Source organism: Canis aureus, chromosome 17, assembly GCF_053574225.1.
Source record: "Canis aureus isolate CA01 chromosome 17, VMU_Caureus_v.1.0, whole genome shotgun sequence".
In the NCBI taxonomy this organism is placed as follows: Eukaryota; Metazoa; Chordata; class Mammalia; order Carnivora; family Canidae; genus Canis; species Canis aureus.
Genome location: NC_135627.1, coordinates 45,691,934 through 45,719,058, shown reverse-complemented (window position 1 = coordinate 45,719,058; position 27,125 = coordinate 45,691,934). Strand labels below are relative to the sequence as shown.

General features: G+C 34.9%; 1 protein-coding gene across 18 annotated transcripts in view; it reads right to left on the bottom strand.

Annotated features, from left to right (window-relative positions):
* Window positions 1-27,125, bottom strand: part of DIAPH3 (diaphanous related formin 3) — a 512,559-nt gene that overhangs the window by 172,436 nt on the left and 312,998 nt on the right. For 16 of the 18 annotated variants that reach the window (XR_013355826.1, XR_013355823.1, XR_013355825.1 and 13 more), the window contains 2 exons: window positions 23,363-23,486; window positions 14,861-15,026 (listed from right to left, as the gene is read on the bottom strand). Coding sequence is in view for 12 of the 18 variants with exons in the window: in XM_077855466.1 (XP_077711592.1) it covers window positions 14,861-15,026; window positions 23,363-23,486 (290 nt within the window). In the remaining 6 variants the exon portion in view is untranslated. Of the gene's footprint in view, window positions 1-5,827; window positions 5,899-14,064; window positions 14,141-14,860; window positions 15,027-23,362; window positions 23,487-27,125 lie in introns of all 18 variants that reach the window. The other 2 variants (XR_013355827.1, XM_077855471.1) reach the window with 2 other exon arrangements.

The following is a 27,125-nucleotide window of genomic DNA, read 5'->3' as shown; positions in this document are numbered from 1 at the left end:
ATATTCTGAAAGAAAATGAGCTCACAATTATTTCCCGCCTATAATCTGTTTTCTGCATAACAAGAACTTTGCCACGAGTTTAAATATACATTACAGCATCATACATTTTGTCCCAGAGAAACCGAAATGACCCAAACCCAGTGAATTTCAATGAGCACATGCATGCGTATGTATGTGTGTGTGTAGACTTTAGAACAGTCTAGGAGAGCGTAATCCTCCATAAGTTGTGGCTCCTCTTTTTTAAGATTTTATTTATTTATTCATGAGAGACACAGATAGAAAGAGAGAGGCAGAGGCAGAGGGAGAAGCAGGCGCCATGCAGGGAGCCCGATGTGGGACTCGATCCCGGGTCTCTGGGATCACGCCCTGGGCTGAAGGCGGCGCTAAACCGTTGAGCCACCTAGACTGCCCTGTGGCTCCTCTCCTAAACACTAGCTTTGAGTTTTGTTCTTTAATTCATCATCTTTATTATAAACTTCTGTGACTTGCTTTTTCCACTCAACATTGTATTTCTAAGACTTAGTCACATTTTAATGTATATATAGCACCTCTCTTTCACTGCTTATAATATTGTCATTTTATTATTTACTCACCTATCAATCAGTGGGACTTAAACTGCTTTGGATTTTTGGCTATGATAAACAATGCAGATACAACATTTTTGCACAGGTCTCCCTTGCCTATGTGTAAGGGTTTTTTAATGGTAGGTCCCATTAGTTGGTTCTTTAATCTGTTTAGAAATGCTTGACAGTTTCTTTAAGTGAAAGAGAACAGAACATTTTAGAATGTGACACAAGCAGTAATGATACATATTCTTTGTTGATGCTTTTTGTTTTTGTTCTAAGGAGTGCTGGATCCCCTTATAAAATATTTGACAATGTGGGCTATGATTGACATAGTTTGAAGGCCACTGCTTTCCTGCGTAAGAGTGGAGTGAGTGATGAATAAGGGAAGTTCCTCTTCTATCTTACTAGATGATGTCAAAGTGTTTCCAAAGTGGTTGTGCTGAAACATAGACCTATCATCAGTGCATAATCATAGTCTCCATATCAACCAAATTCTTAGCATCAGTCTTCTATTTGGCAGGCTTATAATGGTATCACATGGTGCTTTTAGCTTGCATTTCTGTGGTTGCTCATTAAGTTGCTTCTCACATGTTTATAAAACATTTGTTATTACCTACTCTGTAAAATGCCCATCATATCTTTTATTCACTCTTCCATTAGGTTATCATTTTCTTAATTTGCAATTCTTTATATATTTTGGATACTGATCTTTTATTGGTTTATTTTATAAATATATTTTGGATTTTAACTGTCAAATTTCATCTAATTATGTAGTCTTTCAGTAAACAGAAGTTCTCAAATGTAGTCAAAAATATCTCTTCTTAATGCTAGCACCTTTTATAGCTTATTTAGGAGATCTTTCTCTACTTCAAAGACAAAGAGATTCTTCTCTACTTTCTTCTGAAGTTTAAATGATGCTACTCACGTTTTAGTACCTACTTTATCTGGAATCAATGTTTTTGAATGGTAGGAGGTGGGGACCTTATTTACTTTTATCCATGGAAAAAAAGAGTTGAACCATAACTCTTCACAACTAACCTATCCTTTGCCCACTGATTGGCAAAGCCATCTCTTCTGGATGTGGAGTGGCCATTTTTGTGGTGGTGTTATTTGGGAACCGTTCTAGTTTACTTGGTCACTGTAGCTATGTTTTTGCATCAGTAACTCTTTCCTCAGTGTAACAGCTTATACAGATTTTTCTTCTTTAGAATTGGCTTGTCTATTTTTACTATCTTCTGTAACTGTAATTATAATCCTTGATATGCACTCAATATTTCGTCTTGATTAATCTTTTCAGAAATATATCTAATTGTCTTTTCAAAATGACAATTCAGCTTTTTAAAAATTCTCTCTTTTCTCCTTCATTCCTTTATTTTCCTATTTCTTTCTAGGATTATACAATTCCTTTTTAACTTGTGAGATCAGATGCTTACTTTAATTTTCAATCATTCTGATTCTTTAACATATGCACTTAGGGTGTAAATTTCCTTATACCACCATTACTGCATCCCATAAATTCTGGAGTATTTTCAGTATTGTTCAGGTCTAATTTTTCTCTATAATACTTCCTTAATAGGAGTTATTTCATGTAATTTTAGAGTTTTCAAAGGAGGTTTTAAAATTTCATCTTTTTAAAAAAATTTATCTCTAACTTCATATTATTGTAGTTATCAAACAAAGCTGCAGCTTAGAAATTTATCAAGATTTCACTTATGGTCTTCTAGTACATGATTACTTTGATAAAAGTACCACTTGTGATTGAGAAGTGTACTTTCTAATTGTTAAGTTGGATTCTCTCTTTATTAATCAAATCAACTCTATTAATTGCATCGTTTAAGGCTCCCATATCTTTAAGGACATATCAACTAGAGAACTTTGTTGAAGTTTCCCAATATGATGATAAATCTGTCAACCTATTTCTAGAAATTATAAATTTTTACATGTTTTGGTGCCATATTATGCTCATGCCAATTTTTGAATTGTATGTTTCTGATGAATTAAGCTTTCTATCATTAAGTAATGTTCCCTTAAGTCTATTTTTTCTGTTATCAACATTAGTTTCCTTTTTCCTTTAATATCATATTCATTAACTGTTCTTTTAAACTTTTCCATGTATTTGGGTTACAGGTAGGTCTCAAATAGCATTAAGGCTAGGTCTGTTTATCTAATATTAGTCTTAAAAAATTTTACTGTGATTTATAAAATATGTTTTTACCACCTTCTATTAATCCTTTTATTTGTCCTCCTTTATCTATGTACCTTATTATTTTCTTTGCATGTCTTTCTTGGTCCATTTTTCCCCTTGTGGTTTGGAATGTATACTAGATATCCTTTTACTGGTTATCCTTGTAATTTTATCACATAAATTAATTTAACAAGACCTGAAAGTTCACGGATAGCTTTATCTCCCTTCCTCTCCTTTGAACAATACAGAAAAGATGCAACACCTGTACTCCAAACACCTGGTTCAGTTTATTTCACAATCTTGTGCAGTAGTTAAGCTCTATACCTCCTTTTCTACAAAACAAGTTAGACATTATTTTACTGTATACTTTCTTTATATTTAGTTTCATAGTAGGCATGCCTTCTAGTCTCTATTTTTTTTTCTGAAGAAAAAAAGTGTTGCTTCTTTAAATACATCCTTTAGGGCAGGAGTTGGCAAACTATATTTGTGGCTTGGTCAGCAATTTTTGTAAATAGTTATACTGGACAAAGCTACATCCACTCATTTACATACTGCCTATAACTGCTTTTGCACTGCTACTGCAGAGCTGAGTAGTTGTTAACATCTGGTTTGCAAATATTAACTATCTGGCCTATTAACTGGTTAGTCAAACCCTGCTTTGGGAGATTCTTTAACAGAGAAAGGTTCATGGAAAACAATACTTTGCCTCGAAGATTTCCCCAATTTTCTCACAAGACAGCCATGTTTTAAAATAACTTGTTGTATTGTGGTGGGATTGATCTTTGAGTGTCTATTATATTGTGAGGAAATTCTCAAAAGTGTGTTCTTATAGAAGGTTGACCGACACCTAGATCTTTATTTCTTAAATACTTTTGAATAATGTGGCAATTCTTATACACTATATATATTTCTGTGTGTTTTAGGATCCAAAAGTAAACAATTTGACATTGAAAGACCATAAAGTGCTGGGCAGTCATTCAAATAAGTTTGTTGACTGGACAATCAAGAATATCATCAACAAAATAGTAAGTATAACTTTACTACTTTCAGAAATATATTTTAAAAATCTGTTTATTATTTCTTATTAGAAAGGCAGTTACATGGTTAGGAGGAAGAAATCTAAAGTCTTGTGTCTCAGTTTCTTCTTTTGTAAAATGGGCAAAATAACACCTACTTTATGGTGATATAAGAATTAAGTGCCTGGCACAGAGTAAAACTTCTATAAATGTAGCAATTATTATTAGCAGTAATAGTAGTAATTAGTAGTAATATTACTAATTCATATTACTTCTGTTACTATATCATTAAGTGAAATGCCCCACACAATTATTTATCTAGCAACAATTTAAGCAAGAGCCATTTTCTAGCTTGCATCGATTATATATGCTTCTATCAAGCATATAGGGGAGTATCAATTTTCATAGTCCCTATGAGCCTATAAGTGTTTTCCATTCAGAAGTGTTGGGATATGACTGTATGCTGACTCGATGGAAGTTCCTCCAAAGCATTATATCTGACTCAGCAGGATTACTTGACAGGTAGAGGTGAATTAAATATGAAAGACAAGATACACTCTTGACCACAAGTCTAGCTATTTACCACTAAATTTTACATATTTTTAATACTTCTAAATCTATAGAAGTAAAATCAGAGATTTTACTCTGAAGAAGGGTTTAGTTCCCTGTTTCCCCTGAAAGTACTGCTTGGTTTTGAAATTAGGCATTCTTGACAAATTAACTTAAAACTTTGCCCAATGACACAATTCAGTTTTTTCCCTCAAAAGAAAAATTTAAAAAATCAATGTGCACATTGCCTCTTTCCAAAAAAAGCTTTATAGTCTATATTCCAAATATATCTTTTGTCAAAAAATCAGTCTTATAAGAGAAAAACTGTAACATAAAAATAAGGATATAAAACACAAGTGGACTTCCACAGATGTCAACTTTTTGATCATACCTCATCTTCATTTCTGACTCTTAGCTTTTTTTTAATTTTTTTTTTTTAAGATTTTACTTATTTATTCATGAGAGACACACAGAGAGAGGCAGAGACAGAGGCAGAGGGAGAAGCAGGCTCCCTGCAGGGAGCCCAATGCGGGGGACTTGATCCTGGAATCGCGGGATCACGCCCTGAGCCAAAGGCAGATGCTCAACTGCTGAGCCACCCAGGCGTCCCTTAGCTCATTTGAATAACTTTGTCTACTCAACATTTTCAGCATATGATAATATTCTACATATTTCTGTAACTTTGAAAACTACTGGAGATCTTATATGAAGAAAAACATTGAAATGCTTATAAATGTCTTCTTGTTCAGAGTTATATTTCTTTCAACATTAATGAATATTTAAACTATGGAAACCAGGGATCTCTTCAGTTTCCACTAGGCTCAAAATCTTCTTTTCTTATTTAATTTTTATATCAGATCCCTAAAATAAGATTAGACAAACTGAATTTAAATCTGTGTGCTTCCCAGAGGGATGAATATCAGGTACTATGAAAACACAGGCTAATTTTCTCAGAGTAAACAACCAAGGAAGAGTCCAAGACACTCCCATTAAATGCTTTTTTTTTTTAGGAGTTTACTCAATTTTGAGAACAGGCAATGTCCAAATATACTAAATGACTGCTTTCTAGAAATTCTTGATGACTACATTTTTCAGGAAGAAATGGAAGACATTTTAACTAAGAAAATCTTAAATATGTATCCCTATTATTCCTATACTGAAACATGAAAGAAAGTAAGTTTTCTTATAATTAGGGCAGTCTGGGTGGCTCAGAGGTTTAGCACTGCCTTTGGCCCATGGGATGATCCTGGACACCCGGGATCCAGTCCTACGTCGGGCTCCCTGCATGGAGCCTGCTTCTCCCTCTGCCTGCCTTTCTCTCTCTCTCCTCTCTGTATTTCTCATGAATAAATAAGTAAAATTTTTAAAAAGTTTTCTTATAATACCATTCACAAAAATCTTTAAGAATATAAAAGGTATGTGACCTATTTGTCCATTTTCCATCGAGATTTTCTTTTATAACTAAATACAAAATTTCCCCCACATGCAAAAAATAAACAAATTATAACTACCTTGTAGAAAATGAGTTATTCTTAGAAATCTCTCTTTGCAATAATTGTAAGTAGATGCTTTAGAGAGGAATCTAAAATGACAATAATTAATAAAATTTATTAATATTAATTTCTCTGGTATTAACAAATTCAATGAAGAAATGCTATCAATGAGAAAAGGAGAGCATAATATACTATACACTGGCACAAACAATTCATCATCTTAACATTCAATATAAGGTGTTGTCAGTTGAACTTTTCATGACCATAAAACTTACGGAAATGGGAAACTATCCTTTGAGAATATCCCAAGAATGTGCAGGTGCTGATGATTAAACTATTTCAGCTGCAAATTGCTCATTTTGGTAAGATCAGTCTCAGATGAAATAGCAAATTCCCTATAAGCCTATCAGGGACTTAACATTACTGAGGCTTTTTAACTTTGTAATGAATTTGTTGGTGATTCTCTCAAATATTTTGCACAATTCTCTAATCAATGAGATGGTTCAACCTATTCTACAACTTCTTTAACAGAAAGCATATAGAATATTCACAATTATGGGTTTCCCAAAGTACAGTTTGATTTTCCATTAAGTATGTTTTCTTCCTTTGTGCTCTGAAGTGATATAGTAGTATAAAAATACTCTTTTTATTCTGCAGTTGTGAGGCTTAAAGGTGTAGCAAGGCATAAGACAGTAGTCATGAAGTATAATGCTTAAAGGTAGCTTGGTGATAAGGTAGTTTTGTTTTTGAGCTACTGCTAATCACCTCTTCAAGGAAAACATTCAACTAAAGCCCTACAATATTCCATGTAAACCAGGTCATGTTTAAAACATAACATTAAAAGTAGCCTTAAGTCAACAGTGTGTGCATTCTCTCTAGTACAGAATGTAGAAGACCAGTATATCAGATGTACATAGAACATGCCATTTTATTTATGTTTGTGATCTCCTAGTTTTATGTTGTCTTTACAATTACGTAGGTTAATATACTTATTATTATGTATTAGTTTACTTCTTTTCCCTCCATTATCTATCAATTGTTGACCTTAACATTTTATGAGAACAATCCAGTCTTTACGTTTTGCTAATATTATTTCAGTGAACAAAATATTTAAAATGTCAAAGGGAAATACAAATTACCAGTCATTTAATCATATAGAACCTGTCAGATGTATTTGCATAGTGAGAATAAATCTTATCAGTAAAGAGGAAATTTAAGTCAATTAGTTTTTACTGTGAAAAGTCATTTAAAATGTAAAGATTAGAAGAATCTATCAGAATTATTTTCAAGGTTGCAAACCCAAAATATTCAGCACCTTGAATAGTTCTAGTTCCATAAATAATCATATACTAAAGGATAAAAAGAAAACATCCTATAGTTAAAATACTTATTTTGTTCTAGGTTTGGAGCTTTATATCTCCCAGTATGATCTCAGAAAAACAATGGTGCTACTAGAGACATCTTTTAAGCTGTAAAACTCACCAAAATAAGTAAGGAGAGAAGAGATTTCCTACAATAATTACACAAGTTGGCTCAACATCCAACCACAGGACTTTACAGCTTCGGAGTTTCTGTTCATCAGCTAGTTAGTCCGTACCAATGGTCATCAGAAATGATGTTTAAAGTTGACAAGCATCAAATTTGTACAACTTAAATTGGTTTTGTTCTGGTTGTCTTCTTTATCAAGAACATTTTATACTAAAAATATCCCTTCATCAGATGGTTTCATTTTTGTTTGGCAAATCACTAGTCTCAGTATTCAGTAGAAGACTAAAATGTATTTGATCAACCCATGCAGCAAGATTAAATGAGTTATAACTGATTTTGTATTTGTTCACTATACAGTGTATTTCAATTGTATGAACCAAAAATTAACTTAAAGTCTTCAAGTAGCATGAATGATGGATCTTTAACTGGATGAAACATAACTTTAACAAAATTGTAGAAATAATCTAAACATGGAGCTATTGATGAAAAATAGCTATTTATTTAGTTCAAAGCATCTATATGGAAGTATAAAATAAAAATGGGACACAATACATAAAATATCGATTCTGTTATATTGAAATGGCAATGGGGAAAATTACTTCTATTCTTTGCAGATAGCTAATGTGTTTTGAGGGTGTATGTACATTATGTCGTTTGATCTTCAAAGTGTAACATCGCTGAGAAACACATGGTGTTATTAACAGAAAACAGGCTCAGTAAGGTTAAATAACTTGCCATAGTTCTATCACCCCGGATGCTCTGATGCCAGAGCCTGCACTCTCAGCCACTGCCTTCTTCCCAAAAATAAGGCAGATGGCAAAATACCACTCTTAAAAATAAGCAGAAAGGGTGAGGCTTACCATAGGCCAAGTTCATAAATCATATCAGATTTGAAGAAATCACAGTGATATCTTTCTCTGTGATTGTCATTACACAATTCAGATGAGAGGTATGTATGTGGGGAAGGAGGTTCAGGGAGGAAACAACTGGACTTTAGGGACAAGAAAAACTGCAAAGTATGGCACATATACCCAAACCCAGTGCACAAAAAACCTAACAGAGGCTACCCCAACCTTTTGTGTATGCAAAGTAATCCTCTTTAAGGCAGGGATTGCTCTTCTCATCCTCAAAATCCTAACCTGAAAGTGGGGTGCTCAGATATGCAGGTTATGAGGAATGATAAAGAAGGATGTCCAGTGATCTTTTTCATCAGTACTTTAAAATCCCCCACACGTGCTCAGAAAAAAATAGCTACATGAACCAAAAAAGTCTGACTTTTTTACATGTAATGACACCAATTCTGTATGGGAGTATATAAAATTGTAAACTCAGAGGGTCATCATAGTGGTTACATATGTCTAATTAAAACAGAAAATTAACAAAAAGAGATCTGTAAATAAAGAAAATATATTAGTGGCTGTCATAGGAGAGGGGGCTGAGAGGAAGGGCAAAATGAGTGAAGGGGAGTGGGAGATCCAGGTTTCCAGTTATGGAATGAATAAGTCACGGGGATGAAAGATACAGCATTGGGAATATAGTCAACGATATTGCGTCGTGATAGATGGTAACCACACAGCTACACTTGTGGTGAACACAGCATAATGTATAGAGGTGTTGAATCACTATGCTGTACACCTGAAACTAAATTAACATGTGTATCAATTATACTCCAAATAAACAGAAAATTGACATATTCTTAATAAGTATAATTCAATTGGAAAATTGTTTTCAAACATGTTATCTATAAGGGAACAAATAACAAAGGAGAGCTAAGAGGGGAAGCATTCAGAAGTATTTCTCTAAGATAAGATTTTGTTAAGCAAAATAAAGTGTCAGATGAAATTTGCTTAAGGAGTTAAGAGTGTTGTTGTACTGTGCTAATATTTCTGCTAAAGAAAGAATTGCAAAAGAATTTTCAGTGATGGAAAAGGAAAGTATCACCAAGATAAGGAATGAAAATGTTAAAGAAGAGACCACATATTTCAGGTGTGAGTAAAGGCACTTTGAGCAAAATTCTCAATATAAGTATAAATGAGAAGTGAGGCCAGGACACACATTATGCTTCAAAGTCACAGCGACCAACGAGACCTATGAAAATTAAGTTTAAACTCAAAGGACCAACATGAACATGCTACAGCTGTTAGGTAGGATAGAGGGGGAGGTGGAAGGTCCTACTAAAAGCCAACAAGAATTCCATAATGGACTCACTTTATCCTGTAAAAGCATGCACCTCTATGAGTAATGGGTACATTGGTAATTGCATGTAACAATGTATCTAAAGCCAATCAGAAGTGGAAAAGCATGATTATTGTTTTACAACACTACACAACTGAAGGCATGAACTTCACTTGGTGAATGAAGCTTGATGCCTGGTAAGACACCAATGTACTCAGCCTATAGTACAAGATCAAGTATCTTCAATTAGAACTCAATGGTTCCCATGAATCCTACAGGGAAAAAAAATCTATTACACAAAGATACTGACTCTCTATCCCTCAGCTTAACACTGTGATTTTGGGGGTACATTAATAGTCCTCTAGTTTTGAAAGAAAACATTCAACGATTTGAAATTAAACCAGACCAACAAACATTCTTCTATCATGAACCCATTGCTGTAAATAGAAAGTTACTCTATCAAGGAGTGAGGAAATAAAGTATGTCTTGTGCTGATTCTAATAAGTTACCAAAAATGCCTTTTAAAAAAATCACATTTCAACAATTCTTCCAAACTCTCTGATGAATAGTCTACTTGGAAATATTTTCAAAAGTCCAGGCTTTGGAGTCACCCAGGCTCCCATTCAAATCCTAGCCTCTACCAATTCTGAAGCCCTCTGCAAAAGGGCACTAAGATTCTCTACCCCTACTTACTGTACGGGTGACATTCTGTACCTCACAAGAATGCTGGAAGACAAAGTCGGATGACACATATATATAAAGCCTGTAGCATGGAGTCTAGCAAGAAGGAGGCCCTCAATTAGTGGAGGTTGTTTTTGGATTTGTCTTGTTGAAGAAGGTAATAAAAACGGAACTAAATAAAATGACAATGGAAACTTACTCCCTATTTCTTGGAAGTTGATCAGCAGTTCTACGTAGAAACCATCTACCTAGAGTATATTGTTAAAACAACAACAAATGAATTGCCTGTTAAGAATCTCCACCTAGAAAGGAGGTGAGTTAAGCTGCTGTCACAATGAACAGGTGCTCCTCAGAGGAAGCTACATGATCATAGACATTTTCCCCCTTGGCCTACATGGCTTGAGGCAGCAGTCTAGAACAGATGTTCCTTCTTTAGCTATTGTGTAAGGGCTCTCAGAAAGGAAAGGGAGAAAAAAAAAAAAAAAAAAAAAAAAAAACCTGAACAGCTATATCTAAACAAATGTTAAGAGATCCTAGTAACACCGGTAAGAGATTACATGGGTTGGTAAAAGGTATAGTAAGGGCTCAAAATAAAAATGAGCCAGGCCTTAATTGCTTGAGAGTAAATTCTGGGGCAATTCTAAAATATAAAAATTTTTGGATAAATTATTCACAAACCAAATCACTATTAAAAATAAAAGCCACATTTTTTTAAATTTTGGGTAGGGATTAGGCTTCAGATTAGTCCTGTTAGTCCTATTAAATGTAATTTCTATGTTTAATAGGAATTAATAGACTTCAGCCATATACAGCATAGAGTGTGCAAAACTCCTTCAGGTCAGTCCCTCAGCTCCATCAATTGCTGGCAAGTCACAACCTTTCCAAGCCTCAGTTTTCTACTCTAAAATGGGAATAATAACAGTATGGATACCACATCTGGTTATTGTTAGGGCACCTGGCACTTAGCTAGCACTGTATATATATTAGCTTTTAAAGTCTGGCACCCATTGTAGATGAGAATATTTATAACTCCATAAATTTGTTATATGCCATGAATTACACTAGAGAAACCAAGGAAAGCAAGATAGACACAGGTCTTACTAGATGAAGTGAAGTCTAAGCAGAGATCAGAAAGGTGAAGATAGTAATTTAGCCAAGCAAAGTATGGACAGAATGTTCTAGGGCTAGGGAACTGTAAGTAGAATGGTTTAAACTTGAGAGAAGGGCAGCCCGGGGGGCTCAGCGGTTTGGCGCCACCTTCAGCCCAGGGTGTGATCCTGCAGTTCCGGGATTGAGTCCCACATCAGGCTCCCAGCATAGAGCCTGCTTCTCCCTCTGCCTCTGTCTCTGCCTCTCTGTCTCTCTGAATAAATAAAAAAATCTTAAAAAAAAAAAAAAAAAAAAAAAAACCTTGAGAGAAAATATTCCATGGAAAATTGTCATAGTTGAGGGGGTGAAGGACAGGTATGGAATGCAGACAGTGATTCCAGCTCCTTGTATGTAATACAAAATGGACCTCCACTTCAACGGTAAGATTTGCTCATTTATGACAAAAAGTATTCCTAAATGCCAGTGGATGAGTAATAATATAAACGTACCTTACCAGTAATTTCTTAAAAAGGAAATATATATATTTGCCTATTGTATTAATATGCTATTCCAGAACAGACCTTCAACACATTAAAGTTCCACATCTGTTGCTAATATTTTCACACTGATTCAGTAAGTTAACTGAATTTTCAAAGCTGAATAGTGTAGAATTAAATAGCAACTTAAGGGATCAAGAGAATCTGAGAAACATTTGTCAAAAGTTTTCACCAATGTTGACACTGTGATCTTTTTCAACATACACTATCTAAAATTCAAGCAGTATAACCATATTTACCAGAAAGGAAGAAAGAATAAAATTTGACCTTGACAGAATCACTCTCCTCCCAGTTTTTATTTTTGCCCCCCAAAAAATTTCCTCTCCAAATTATTCATTTAAATAAAAATAATTTTAATATTTAGCCTTAATGAGTTTAATGAGTTTAATTTAGTACAATGTATGTATGTGTATGTGACAGCATCTATTTCTAGGACCCACGTGAACTCTCAAAGAGACCAAGTATAGCTGTCACTGTATTTATTACCCTTCTCCTTTGAATGCTTCTCCATTCATACACTTTCTCCTTCTGCCCACCACCTAGTAACACAATGCTTAAATTACTCTGAGAATGCCCAAAGCCCTCTAATCCTACTAGATCTTAGGAAACTTTGCAATTAGACTTGATTCAAATGCCAATCTGAATGCCTGATAACAGTATGGCCTTGGTTTCATTAGAAAACCCTTCCTATGCCAGTGATATTATTTGTAAAATAGAACACAAGCTATAAAACATGGGAGGGAGCACTACATAGTATTTCATTGTATAGGCTCTTGGAAGAAGCCTGTATGGGTTCAAATTCTAGTTCCACCATTTCGTAGCTAGATGACATTGAGCTAGTTATGTTCTACTTCTGTGCCACAGAAGGATGATAAGAGTGAAAGGTGAAAAATTATTTTTTTTTAAAGGTGAAAAATTATTATCAGGATTGACTAAGATGGGCAGCCCCGGTGGCACAGCGGTTTAGCGCTTGCCTGCAGCCCAGGGCATGATCCTGGAGACCCTGGATCGAGTCCCACGTCAGGCTCTCTGCATGGAGCCTGCTTCTCTGCCTCTCTCTCTCTGCATCTCTATGAATAAATAAAATCTTAAAAAAAAAAAGGATTGACTAAGATAACATGCATAAGGCATTTGGAAGAATATCTGGCTCACAGAACACTCAAAAATGATAAGTATTGTTAATTCATAGATCTATCTTATACTTTTATGCATAGTTTTGTCAGGGTCTCCAAGACCACCCTCTGGTTTGACAATTTGTTGGAAGTATCCAGAACTTAGAAAGTTCTTGTACTCATGGTTATAGTTTATTACAGTGAAAGGGGACAGATCAAAATCACCACTGACTTCTCCCAGAGGAGTTCCATTATTCTAGTAATGATGTGTGACAACACATAGGAAGTACTGCCAACCAAGGGAACTCTCCCATGCCTTGGAGTCAAGAGTTTTTTTATCAAGAAGGTCAGTGGACCTTCCACATGGACAACCTTAGCTACTCAGCCTCTAGCCTCCTTTGGAGGAGAAACTGAACAGAGGGGTCCAGTGCTTCAGGTGAGCAAGAACAGGTGCTCATCATAAATCACATTTCTAGCAAAAAACTATCTGTAGTTTGGCCCAAGTCCCCAGGCGTACGAAAACATCCTTATGAGACAAGATATTCCAAGGGCTTACAGGTGATCTGCCAAGATCCAGTAGAAGGTGAGGACTTTCTTTGATATATGCAGGGTTAGAATACCTCAAGCCTATTAAATTAATCCTTCACTGCACACTACTTTATTAAGCAACTACCATGTGCAAGGAGCTGTGATAAATACTTTATATTACCTGGTTTAATAAATACTCTTATGAGAGAGGAATTAATATTTCTATTTATAAATATGGAAACTGAGGCTCAGGAAGGTTACATCAGTTCACAGTCACATAACTAGTATGGAGTCCAAACTTAGCTCTCTCAGACTGTAAGGCCTTTGCTACTCCACCTAGGCCACTGTTGCCTCGTAACATATAAAAGTTAAATATATTGTACAATATATCACACATATAGGCACAAAGTAAATATATTTATCAATCAAATCCACTTCAACTTCTGGTAGTGAAAAATTAAAGAATCATTTTGAACTTGCGGAGGGAAAAAACTAAAGCTATAAGCCAAGTGTGTATTTATTGTAGATTAGTTTTCCTTTAAAATACTGAGTTTTTATTAAAGAACTATCTCATTATAACCAAATGATTATAACCAAGTCCAATAAATTCAGCAATAAATTTTACCTGAGAGTAAAAAAGAGCCACTTCTTTAAAATTCAAGTTTTCTTTACCCTTCGAAACTTTTAAGCCCCACAAACATCTGCTGAGATAGAGAAATGATTTACCCATCTATTTACAATAATATAATTTTTTGTTGCAGAAATGTATCACTAGTTTCCCCAGGGAGGCAACAATGCTTTCTTGCTTTAATATATGTGTGGCTTTTTTTCCCCTCATCTAATCAGCTAATACTTTTCAAAAGATCTTTTTAATGCCTAAATGAAAGGATTCCACATCAAAGACCTGACCCCCCTATTAAAGTATCTAAAGGAAACCCTAGGAATGTAAAATCCATTCAAAGGCAAATCGCAGGTAGCTTATTGTACAATGCATTAAGAAAAGAAAAGGAAAGGAAAAAAACCCTTCATAAAAGCTTCATGGAATTTGGTAAAATTATACCACAAAAATACAAATTGATCTTAAGTATAAAGAAACAAATTCATAGCCAAAAACATATTACAAAAGTGCTCTATAATTGGCCAGGAGGGGAATCTTTATGAAAAACTTCAGAATTTGTCACATTTTCAATCAAAATTTCCAATTACAGCTTAATGTTGGGAAGACCAACAAGAGAATAAATCACATAGTTTTCAATAGTATTAAAATCTGAAATTTTTAAAGCTAATTTTCAACATCAAGAAAGGTAGGTTTTACTGCAGACAAGAAGAATGGAATAAAGTAATGAAATTAAAATGATCATCGATGAGATAGTATAGACACAAATACTTTTTTAAAAAACAAATTAAAAATTTTAACATACCATGAATGTGGTTCTGAAATTATTCAAGTCATTAAAAAAGTCTTCCACGGACATCTTCTTCACGTCAATGGCATAGTATCCCATCACACTCTGGTATAACTTCTCCATATTTTCATGTAACTTTAGAAGTTTCTCATATTGTTCTTTTGCGCTGATAACAAAGCTGTATGTTACAGTTAAGGGATTCTGAAGTTTACAAAGTGATGTTTTAGAAGAAAATAAATAAATAAACCCTGTGAGTCCAATTTTGAATTGTTAGTCACTGTTAAACATTCCTCAAATGCCAAAATTACCGGTTTCACTGCTCTTATAATTCAATCTATCCTATACAGCAGTGAAATCTTAAATTCAATCTCTTAACTTGGTCCAAATTATCAGAGAAGTTGAATATTTATTTAATATTTTTCTTTTACAATTTGAGTTCAAGGAAATTCTACTTCCAACTTGCCTGTTATCCAGATCACGCAACACAATTTAAATTAGAGCTCATTAGTTGAAACTGAGTAATTCCAATGATACTGAAATCAACTACATGGGTGCTGACCATAGAGGTGAAACTGGACAACCGGGGTCAATTTGAGGTTCCTGCATCTAGTGGTAGTGGCAATGGGCAAATGCCTCGATCTCTGTGTGCTATAATTTCCTCATTTGTAATATGGAATACCACTCATTTTACAGGGCTGTTGTGAGGACTACAGGAATTAAAAAGGCAAAGTTCTTAGAGAAATAAATAGAACTTAGTAATAAATGTGAATACTTAGTATTTTTATTGCCCACTTGCTCATTTTAAGTTTTAAAAATTTCTAAAGTTATTAAAAAACAAATTAAGAGTTACATTAAAAACTTCAAATATTATGTAACTTCATGTTTTAACTCTCCTTTGGAAAAGTGGTTACATACCTTACTCTGTATGCATTGCTTGATTTACAACTATGATCTGGTACAAACACGTGCACATACAGAAATGCTCTTCTCTCATTCTTATTTATGACAACACAGTTCAAAAGACACTGATTTTCAGAAGACTAACAGTGTAAATGTAGTGATGGCATTAGAAAACAATTTTTAACCAAACCATAGAATTTCCTTTGTGGTGTGACAAATTGTTAATGCAGTTAGATATACTACACCTCATTTTGAAAAGATGACTCTGTAAAGAGTATCATTCATAATCCTCTATGGCTCCTTTAAACTGGGACATTTAAAAGAAATGGAACATACAGAATTAAGCTTATCGAAGCCATCTTATTGTCTTGAATGTAAAAAAAATATATTAGTGTGACTTTTTTTAAAAGTTAGATATAATAGATTCAGACTAAGAAAAGAAACCAAACATGGAATGATTATAATCTAAAGGAAAGGTTTTCCACAATTTCAAAAGATAGGGCTCCTCTAATCAGAGTATTCCTCAGTGGAAGATAAAATAAGGAAACTGATCGGGGCCCTTTATTTTGAGAAAGAAAGAAGTAGCACTGCTGCCAGATGGGTGGTGACATCCAAGGAGCATGGAAAATTTCTAATAATTAGAACCCAACTTCTCCAAAAGGAAAGACATCTCAGGCAATCACAGCTGACTTGTATCTATGTCTAGTCAGTCTACAGATTACCTATTTGCCCTTCTAGGCTGGTTCTTTCTTTCTCCTCCTTTTCCCCTCACCCTCATACTACGTTATTTTATATATAGTATTTTAGGAAAAAAAGAATAAACTAGAATGTAGGAAGTCTGGATTCTAATGCAAGAGTTGCTACTTTTTAACAACCTTTAAGAAAAATCTATAGATCATTCTGTGGCTCAGTTTATAATCATCTGAATAGCAAAACGCCTCCTTACATTTTTTAGAATCTAGATCATAAGAGTAGCAGTGGTTGATGAATTTAAGTGTGGTATCACTTTTTAATACTTGGTTAAATAACAACAGATTTTGTATAATTATTCAAATCACAAAATCACAAGAAATTTTAACAATACAGTCACACGTGACAGATTTCCAATCACTCTGTCTTATGAAATATCCATATTCATGAAATATTATAAAGTGAATTTATGTAAATTTAAAAATCACATTTGAAACGCACTCAGGAACTAACATTAAATGGACCATATGGTGATTCATTTGTAATGCGAAATAATCATTCCTTCATTTATATAGTAAGGTCAGAAATCAACGTTGGTTTCTTTATTCAATCTATTAACTCTCACCTAAAATCATTTGTGTCTCAGATACAGACTATCACCATATGGATTATTTATACATCCTTAACTCTTGCTTAAAAGAGAAACTGTTTTCTATCTTATCATTCAAAGCTTCCTTCAATTCTTCCCTTTCCACAAAGCCTTCTCTCATCTCTTCAGCTATGTTCATTCCACTGAACACATAGCATTGGTAATCCATTGTACTCTGCTGGAACACAGCTGAGTTTTCTCTTCTAGTTCAATTCCCTACTTGTCCTTTGTTCTTGCCACATTTCTGGAGGATGGTCACCTCTGATTGTCAGCCCTGTCTGTGGATGCTATGTTCCATCTTCTCTGCTGCATTAAGTCTACTCATCTGCCACTACATTGGTGCCAATTATTCATTTTCCCCTAGTGTGTCATCATTCCTAAACTTTGGTGACATGGGTAACAGGCCTTCTCAAAAGTGCGATGAAAGCCATGGAACTTCCACTGAAAATATTTCACATCTACGGGTTCACACACATACAATTTGGTTGTAATGCTAAGGGCTAATCGTGTCCCTGAAAATTAGGTGTACTGGACAACACACCAAGTATACTACTTTAAGGGGGGTTTCTAATTGTATGGCCCTAAAGTTACTCCTTTTCTTTCCCCTCCTTGTGTGTTAATGTTTTGCATTTTAATAATAGGCACTTTACAAATACTAGTAATTTTATCCTCATACCTGGGAATATGCCCATTCTCAAGAATCAATTTGGTCAACAGGTTAAAATAAAACTGTAAGTATTATCCAATAACACTTTTTAAGATGTTCAGGTAGTAATCACAAGTTAGTGAAACATCAGAAATATGCCTGAACATTTTTTTTTTTTAAAGACCTATTTATTTATTTGAGGAGAGGGGCAAAGGCAGAGGGAGAGGGACAGAGGAACTCAAGCAGACTCCCCACTGAGTGTGGAGCCCGTTCCAGGACTCCATCTCACGACCCTGAGGATCAGATCAGAACTGAAATCAAGAGTCGGGTACTTAACCCACTACTCCACCCAGGTGCCACCCTGATCATTTTTATTTTTTAAAGATTTTATTTATTTGACAGAGAGAACACAAGCCAGGGGGAGAGGCAAGCAGAGGCAGAGGGAGACGCAGACTCCCCACTGAGCAGGGAGTCTGATGCAGGACTCCATCCCAGGACCCTGGGATCATGATCTGAGCCAAAGGCAGATGCTTAAATGACTGAGGCACTGAGGCGCCCCTGCCCCCCAGCATTCTTAAATAAATATATTTTTTAAGACTTTATTTATTTATTCATAGAGATGCAGAGAGAGAGAGAGAGAGGCAGAGTCACAGGCAGAGGGAGAAGCAGGCTCCATGCAGAGAGCCTGACGTGGGACTCGATCCCGGGACTCCAGGATCATGCCCTGCACTGTAGGCGGCTAAACCACTGCACCACCAGGGCTGCCCGCCCCCAAGCATTATTTTTTTTTTTAACATTTTTTTAAAATTTTTATTTATTTATGATAGTCACACAGAGAGAGAGAGAGAGAGAGGCAGAGACATAGGCAGAGGGAGAAGCAGGCTCCATACACCGGGAGCCCAAAGTGGGATTCGATCCCGGGTCTCCAGGATCACGCCCTGGGCCAAAGGCAGGCACCAAACCGCTGCACCACGCAGGGATCCCGCCCCCAAGCATTCTTAATCAAAGTACAATTCTATGTAAACAGTAAAAAGATGTGATGAGAAAGAAAGCCAAGAGCCAAAACCATGGAAATGACATGGTCTGTTTTAACATCTAGAGTGCTTTATAAGTTAATTTTCTTATCATTGTTATCTCTGAAACAATTTGCTTCCAAAGGAATGAAGTAGAGCTTTGAATAACTGGAATTACCCACAAGAATGGGTAAAATTGTGATTGAACAGAAACAATTTGGGAAATAGTCAAATTAATTTTCGGTTTAAAATGATTGTCTGATAGGCCAGAATAAATGGTTACATTAACGAGGCACTCTACATCATTACTGATGGGAGATGGTGAAACCTCCCAGCACAAACACAGTCTACATTTAGTCTCATGTCCCGCCCACATTATAGTGCTTCCCCCAAGAAAGATATCCATTACTTCCATTAACACATCTTACAAGGATGTGTTGCACTCTTACAAATGTACATGTATTATACAGTTTATGTTCCACAGATCCCATTCCTGATCCCAGCTTCAATCAGTCCTTTATGTCTAATACCTTTTATAGATCATCTTAAGTATTCAGGATCCAGACAGCCATTTGATAAGTATTCACTAAGCTCCACTGCATTCTACTCTTCTGGCCAATAAGAAAACACTAGTTAACGAGGTAGTCAGAATCCCTGATGTCATGAAACACATGTTCTGGAGTGTGATGATAGAGGATAAAGAAGTCAATGCATGAGATGTTCAGAGAGTTGAGAAGTAGGATGATGAAAATAAAAGTGTGTGATATTATACAGACTGAGAGACGCTAGTTTACATTGGGTTGTCAGGGAAGTCCCGACTAAGGTGACATTACTAGGAACAACCAGGGTGTAACTATGAAGAGCAATGAGCGCCACGTGGTGTAGTACGTTCTATAAGCACTGTGAGATCTCAGGGGAGGAAAAGATCATTACCAATTTGGATGAGAACCAGGATATTTTAACCAGAGTTTTAAGTTTGTTAAGAATGTAAAGGGAAAGGGAGCCTGGGTGCCTCAGTCTGTTAAGCATCTACCTTCAGCTCAGGTCGTGATCCTGGAGTCCTGGGATCAAGCCTCAAGTGTTGGGATCCTTGCTCAGTGGGGAGCCTGCTTCTCTTCCCTCTGCTGCTCCCCCTACTTGTGCTGTCAAATAAATAAAATCTTAAAAAAAAAAAAAAAGAATGTAAATGGAAGACAACGAAAGAAGGAAGAAAACGAGAGAGAAGGGTAATTCAAAAGAAAAATCTGCTAATACAAATCATCCAATTACCCAAACTTGCACTCTTACAAATGTACATGTATTATACAGTTTATGTTCCACAGATCCCATTCCTCTATTTTACTAACCACTGTTTAATTAAATAGAAACGTACTGAATTCCTTTACCTAAAAGATGCTGTGTTTTACACAGTGTGGAATATAGATATATGACCCAAGTCTTTCAAGGAATTTATTGGAATAGTTTTAGCATCTATGTAATAATTCCAAAAATGTCTAAAATATTGCAATACTAGAACAAGAAAAAAATATGAAAATAAAGTAGGACTGCAATGAAGAAATGTAAAGATTATAACATGGAAAAAGCCAAGGTATTGTAACATAAGTTGTGACAAATAGAAAAATATTAAAAAAAAAAAAAAGAAAAATATATAAATGTTTGGCAGAATGACTTTTTTCTAAGAAACTCAGGAGATGGGGTAGGAAGACAAGAAAAGGCAAATCCTGCACAAGGAGGACTTCAAACGCAACAATCTAGGATCTATTTGTTAGTTCCCTTAAAATAAATATTCTAGAATCTAAAGTTCAGAAGAAACGAACAGGTACCACATGACACAAATCCTGGCATTTTCCTAATTTTCTCACGTTTAGGAGCTAAGTATGTATATTTCACATGTAATAGTTTGCATATACCAATATCGGTGGCCCTGCTTCGAATTCGTGTCACACATTTTTCAAGCAAATATTTACAGAGGAAATAGTCAACTCCAATTATATTTCTGACACTGGCTTAACAATTGGAAAATAACATAATTATTACTAAAAAGTTAATGTGATATATATGAAATAATTGTACATGCACTTTAAAGGATGAACTAAATTCATCTTTTTATACTCAGTAGTGTATGTAAATAAAAAGCACGCGCTGGAAGAGTAAAATTACAATATGCTATAATTGAATGCTAATAGTGAAATTTCAGATAACAAAGTTCTATCGTTATAATTGGAAACAATTCAATTAACGGATTATTTACGTTACTAAATTATGATTGTTTAAATATCTACTTGTAAAAATGCATCCCTAACAACTTAGATAATATCAATTCTTTCAGAACTGGTTGATGAACCAAACCACTTGACATGTGTTTCAAATAATAAGCACTAAAACTTAAAATGTAAACAAAGTTCCAGCATTAATAACCCACATTTTAGTTAAATAATTTTTATTCATTGTGCATTTTAGTTTCCAAATTCTTTCACTTTCTAAGATCTGATAAGAAGCTCACAATTTGCCATGTTAATAAGATCTATATAAATCCATTTAATATTCCAAATGTGACTTGTTGTCAGTCCTAATTAAAGTAAACAAAGCTTTGCAATGAATGAATTTAATTACTTCGAAACTAGTATGTCTAACCAAGATGAAAAGCAAACGAGTGCAATCTAATCTCAGCAAAGAATATTTATGATTATAAGCTTTGTCAATAGCAAAGTGCACCAACTGTTCATATATCTGACTTCCAAGAGATACATGAATGCTAATCAGTTCATTAGAGGCTTCTAGGTTGTGATATTTAGCGACAGGATGTAGTAGCTTTCTTGTCCATGGAGCCTAATTGTACTCTGAATGAAAAATTGTTTCCAACAAAGCCTCATCCTTCCTGATTCTGATTTCCTGCTGGTTGCTTTTTATGAGCTGCATACCTTTCAAGAAACCGACATCATTCAGCTTCTTGTGTCATATGAATACAAGTATGGATAGGTCCTGGGATCGTCTGCTGAGCAGGATTCTATCACCTTCTCTCTAAGCTCAGGAATTTATCTTAGGTTATAGGTTCCAGAAACCTGAGCCTCCTAATTAGTACGCTCACAGTGTATTGCCAGAAACTGTATGCCAAGTAAACCCTTTTCTAAAATGCATTCTCTCTATAGGGAATGATGAAAGTACTTCAATTAATAGTGCTTAATGATTAAAATAAACTGTCACATATGAATATTTTACAATGATAAAATGATTGAGGGGGGAAAAAAGCTAAGAATGATGAAGCTAGTGTTAACTCTGCAATAACAAATTTAGTTTTAAAAAGCATACTTCACCACATGAGTAGGTGCTGAGAAAGTATTTTTTTTGATGAGTAAATACAGACTTTACTTTTAGTTAAAAAACAAAACAAAACAAAACAAAACAAAACAAAACAAAACAAAAAAAAACCTTCTCAAACATAGTAATAAGGGTGCCCTGCCTAATAAAAGAAGAAACTGAATGGGTAGGAAAGATATGAAAGGAAATAAACACATTAGCCTGAATTGATTGTTGCTTGAGTACATTTTTATGGTATTTCCCAAAAGAGACAGTAAAGAAAGCTAAAAATTGAGCTAATTCACAATTAAGCTGAAAGCATATACAATAAAATCTATGACAAACCAAATAAGAATTTTGTGATTTGCTAAAATCTCAGGGGAACAGATATGAAAAGAGGAAAAATAGTTATTTTATTTCAAGTATCACAGTTTAAAATATTAGGAGTGTCTATTTATAAGAGCTCATTGGAAGTGGATTATCCTTTCATATAAAATTCTGAGGTCCATATGGGATTTTAATAATGCATAGTAGTGATACTTTATTATAACACAAAAGATATCAGTCTCTAATCTCACAGAATGGTTTGCAAAGCAACTCAACATTCATTTCAGGAAATTAAAAAAAAGTTTATTACTTCAATTACTCAATAGAGATTAAGCCACAAAGTTAGTGAAACCAAAGATAATCGAATTCAAAAGAAACCTTAAATTAGGCAGGACTCAAGTCTCATTTATATATAAATACACACACACAGGGATTTTATTTTGGGTTTGGAGAAGACCTACACAAGTGGTGATCATGACAAATTCCATTTTAATTTTGGAACCATGCAGTATTTCTAAAGGGAATATTAAAGTTTCTGGAATATAAGATAATTTTTATACCAACCCTTGAAATTAGGCTGACGAGTCATACCAGTTTATAAAATCTTTGTTTCCTTCTTGAAACATTTCAAAAGTATCTAAATCACATCATGATGTTAGATTCAAACTGAGTTTTCATGTCCTTTCAATTTACCATGAACATCAGAAGGATACAAAGCAAATGGAAGGGAAGAGAGGAGAGAAAATATCCAAATTGATACCAAAAAACAAAAAACAAAAAAACAAAAAAAAAAAAGGAATTGAAAGCAGAATACATTTCTGTATTATTCATGATAGGTAAACACACTGATAAATTTTCCTGCAAGAAGGCAAAAGTTAAACTGTTATTTGGCACTACAGAATAACCACTGGTTATGCAATTATACCTACAACATTAAATAAATTGTAACTCTAGTTGACTAGTGACTTAAGTTATTTAGATATCAGAAGGATATGGACATCTTTGTCACAAACTTATCATGCAAGTCCTCAGGAGGGGGAAAGGTTTCCAAATCTTTCTCAAGCTGTTGAAGCTGCCTTCCCATCTGCTTCAAATTCTTTTCCAGCGTTTCTACAGAGACTAAAAGAGAGTATATTAAATGCCTTGAAAGGACAAAATTATAATATATAAAAGGTAAAACACTCTAGGAACAAAATATTTGTGAAAAACCTTACAATAATAAAGTAAGAAAATTCCACTAAACACAAAATAAATGTCACTAATTTGTTTTTAAACCTTTAGATTTTCAAATGCAAAAATAAAGGAAATTTCATATTTTAATAAACATAAGATGAAATTTAGGAAATGCTCACACAAACCACACTTAATAAAGTTTTGTTTAAAATTAGGCCCCTTGACCTCCATAAACATTACAAAACAATCAGTATATTCAGAAAAAGAGGGGTAAATACAGACCTTTAAACATTAAACTCATTTCAATATAATTTTAATATTTTTCAAAATCTTGATCTCGAGAAGAAACAATGAGCATGTGGAAAAGATAGGGGAAAAAGAGTGCTCTCTTGTCCAAGCTAATCTGCGACAGGAATGAAAAGGTATCAGAAGCTACTTGAGCAACATGTGGAACAAATGTCACATTTGCTTTACTGGTACCCTGAGCACAATCTGTGTTTATTATCTAACACCAATTTCCCTTCTTTGACTCCAAGTTGCTCTCACAGTGCACATGAAAGAGCAAATGGTAAAGCAGGGCACTAAGGCACAATCTGAATGTACTGGTCACCCAGCAGGATGTTTAAGACTCAGTGCCTAAAATCTATGTGTAATTTGAAATGACATCAAGAAAAAAAAAATTAACACTATATAAAGATATAGTGACCCAAATCAAATTTTGGGGTTCAGATTGAATTTTAGTTAAAAATTTTTCTCTTTTACTTCCATTACTGTGAACGATATGAAATAATGTTTAAAATACATATAATAATTCTAAGCATGCTACCATTTTTAGGCTTCCAATTAATCCTGAGGACTGGATATAAGTCAGATTTCATTTGTAAGAACGAGAATATCTTTGAAAGCAACCTAAATGCCCAACGAAATGGGACTGAGTTAAAAAAAAATATGTTTATAGTCTTGGTTCAATAAAATGGAATTAGAAGGGAAGCATGAAAAACAATGTTGCGGGGATCCCTGGGTGGCGCAGCGGTTTGGCGCCTGCCTTTGGCCCAGGGCGCGATCCTGGAGACCTGGGATCGAATCCCACATCAGGCTCCCGGTGCATGGAGCCTGCTTCTCCCTCTGCCTGTGTCTCTGCCTCTCTCTCTCTCACTGTGTGCCTATCATAAAAAAAAAAAAAAAAAAAAAAAAAAAAATTTATAAAAAAAAAAAAGAAAAACAATGTTGCATAAGAACATGGAGTTTTGTTTTTTAAACTAGCTGTATGCAAAATAACATTTGCTATTCTAACATATTAACGGGTGATAATAAAACCTTGACATATTTTGTTATAAAATCAATTACAGGCTACTTTACAGATACAAGTTTTTGATTTTTTTTTTTAATTCATTTGCAGGGGGTGGTGGTCAGAGAGAGAGAGGGAGGGAGGGAGAGTGTGCATGAACAGAGGGAGGGGCAGAGGGAAAGGGAAAAGCAGACTCCACACTCAGCAGGGAGCAGGATCTCATTCCCCTGGGATAATGACCTGAGCTAAAATCAACAGTCAGATGCCTAACCGACTGAGCCACCCAGGCATCAATGCCCAATGAGGCCAATGAACGAATGAACTCTTCAGAGAACCTAGTAGCTGTCTGTGCCCAAGTGATGCTACTTTAGCCTTTGGCTCCTACTGTAGTGAAGCCTTTCTGAAGTTATTCAGGTGCATATTTTCTCATTAGCTTTTTGCTGCTCATGTTTCCCCATTCTGTCAGCCTTAAGTTTAAGACAATGACGCAGATAAAAGAGTACATAAAATATTTCTATCATGGCAGCATTTAGTGCATTAATTAATTCAATCTATTTAACTCAAGTGCCCAAATCTTGCTGTAGATGCTTCATGATGTTAACACATGGTTCCTATGCTATGTTCTTCCAATTTTATATGTTTGTCAATTATTCACAACCAAGACATCTATTTAATTAGGCCTGGGGTGTTTCATTTACTCTTCTCGTTTTCAATTTTTTTTTTTTTGCTTCTTTTTAAGTTCTCTATCTGCACTACAAGAAGATTCCTTTTGCTCTGCTAGTCTATTTGATCTCTTATCTAATATTTCGTTAGCATTCCCTCTATCATTTCTCAAGAAATCTTACAGTTGGCTCAGTCACTTTTATACTTCCTTAAACTAGGAAACTTCTCATTAAATAAATAAAAGTTCAAAAACACATAAAATCATTTTGAGTAAATATGTGCTCAGAACAGTTTATAAGCTGGACAGCTTTACTTTATGCTATAAATCAGGTTCAAAAAAACCCCATTAGTAGTCTATTATTAGTAGTGACAGTTGTTGTGGTAGTGGTAGGGATAAATGTAGCAGTGGCTAAAATGTACTGAGTGTCCTGAGGTCCTGTCTTAAGCATTTTCCATTAACTTTTAGAATCCTCACAAGATAATCACGAAAATAGATATTGCTATTAACCCATTTTACAGATAACAAAACTAGAGTTCAGTAAGGAAAAGTCAAATAACTAAAAGTAGTAACGTCAGAATTTGAACTCAGGCAATTCCATTCCAGACTTCATTTTTAGCAATTTTGCTCTACAGAGATTTTATTTTTACAACTGCCACCTATCTGTTGGTAACAATATTTACGTACAGATGTGGCTTTCACACAATGACTGTCTTTTTGTATAATCTTGCCTGGTGCAGTCACAAGTAATCCACATATGGCCAAACCCAGGGGACTAGATGTAAGCATTCTGGACGGATGGCTGGGTGGCAGATAGATATGCTACCATATTTTTTAAATGAACATTTCAACTTAATGTGTTAATACACCATGGAACAAAACCACATGCTTAAAATATTATGTTTTCTTCTACTAATCCAATTTATTATACATACACATCGTATTTGGGAAATACCAAAAGAAACAACAAATAAAAGTCTAGGGGACTCCAATGTAACAAAAAACACAAGGCAAACACTGGGAGGGAATATAGTTGGATTCTTTTTTTTTTTTTTCCTGACACCTAAAACATCATTCCAGCAGCTATCAGTTCTCCGATTCTCTGAAACCATTTGGGTCATCTTCCAGTTCAATTCTGACACTAACTACCTCGAATTAATGCAGACTCCAGGAGTTTAAGGCCTTTGCCTCACGAGACTGTCCTCACTTCAGAAGCTAATCACAAGACCCAGGGACCACTCATAACCCACACTTCTGACTACCTGGCTATAGATTCAGGGGTTTCAATGCCCCTCTCCCCATTTATTTTCCACAATTTGATGTTTTACAGAACTCAGAAAGCACTATACCTGCTATTACAGTTTTTGTGTGTTTTTTTTTTTTTTTTTTAAGATTTTATTTATTTATCCACGAGAGACACACAGAGAGAGAGGCAGAGACACTGGCAGAGAGAGAAGCAGGCTCCATGCAGGGAGCCCGATGTGGCACTCGATCAGTGACTCTGGGATCATGCCCTGAGCCAAAGGCAGACACTCAACCGCTGAGCCACCCAGGCATCCCTGCTATTACAGTTTTATTATAAAGGATCCAATTCAGGAACAGCCATAGGGAAGCTATGCATAAAACAAATGGGGGT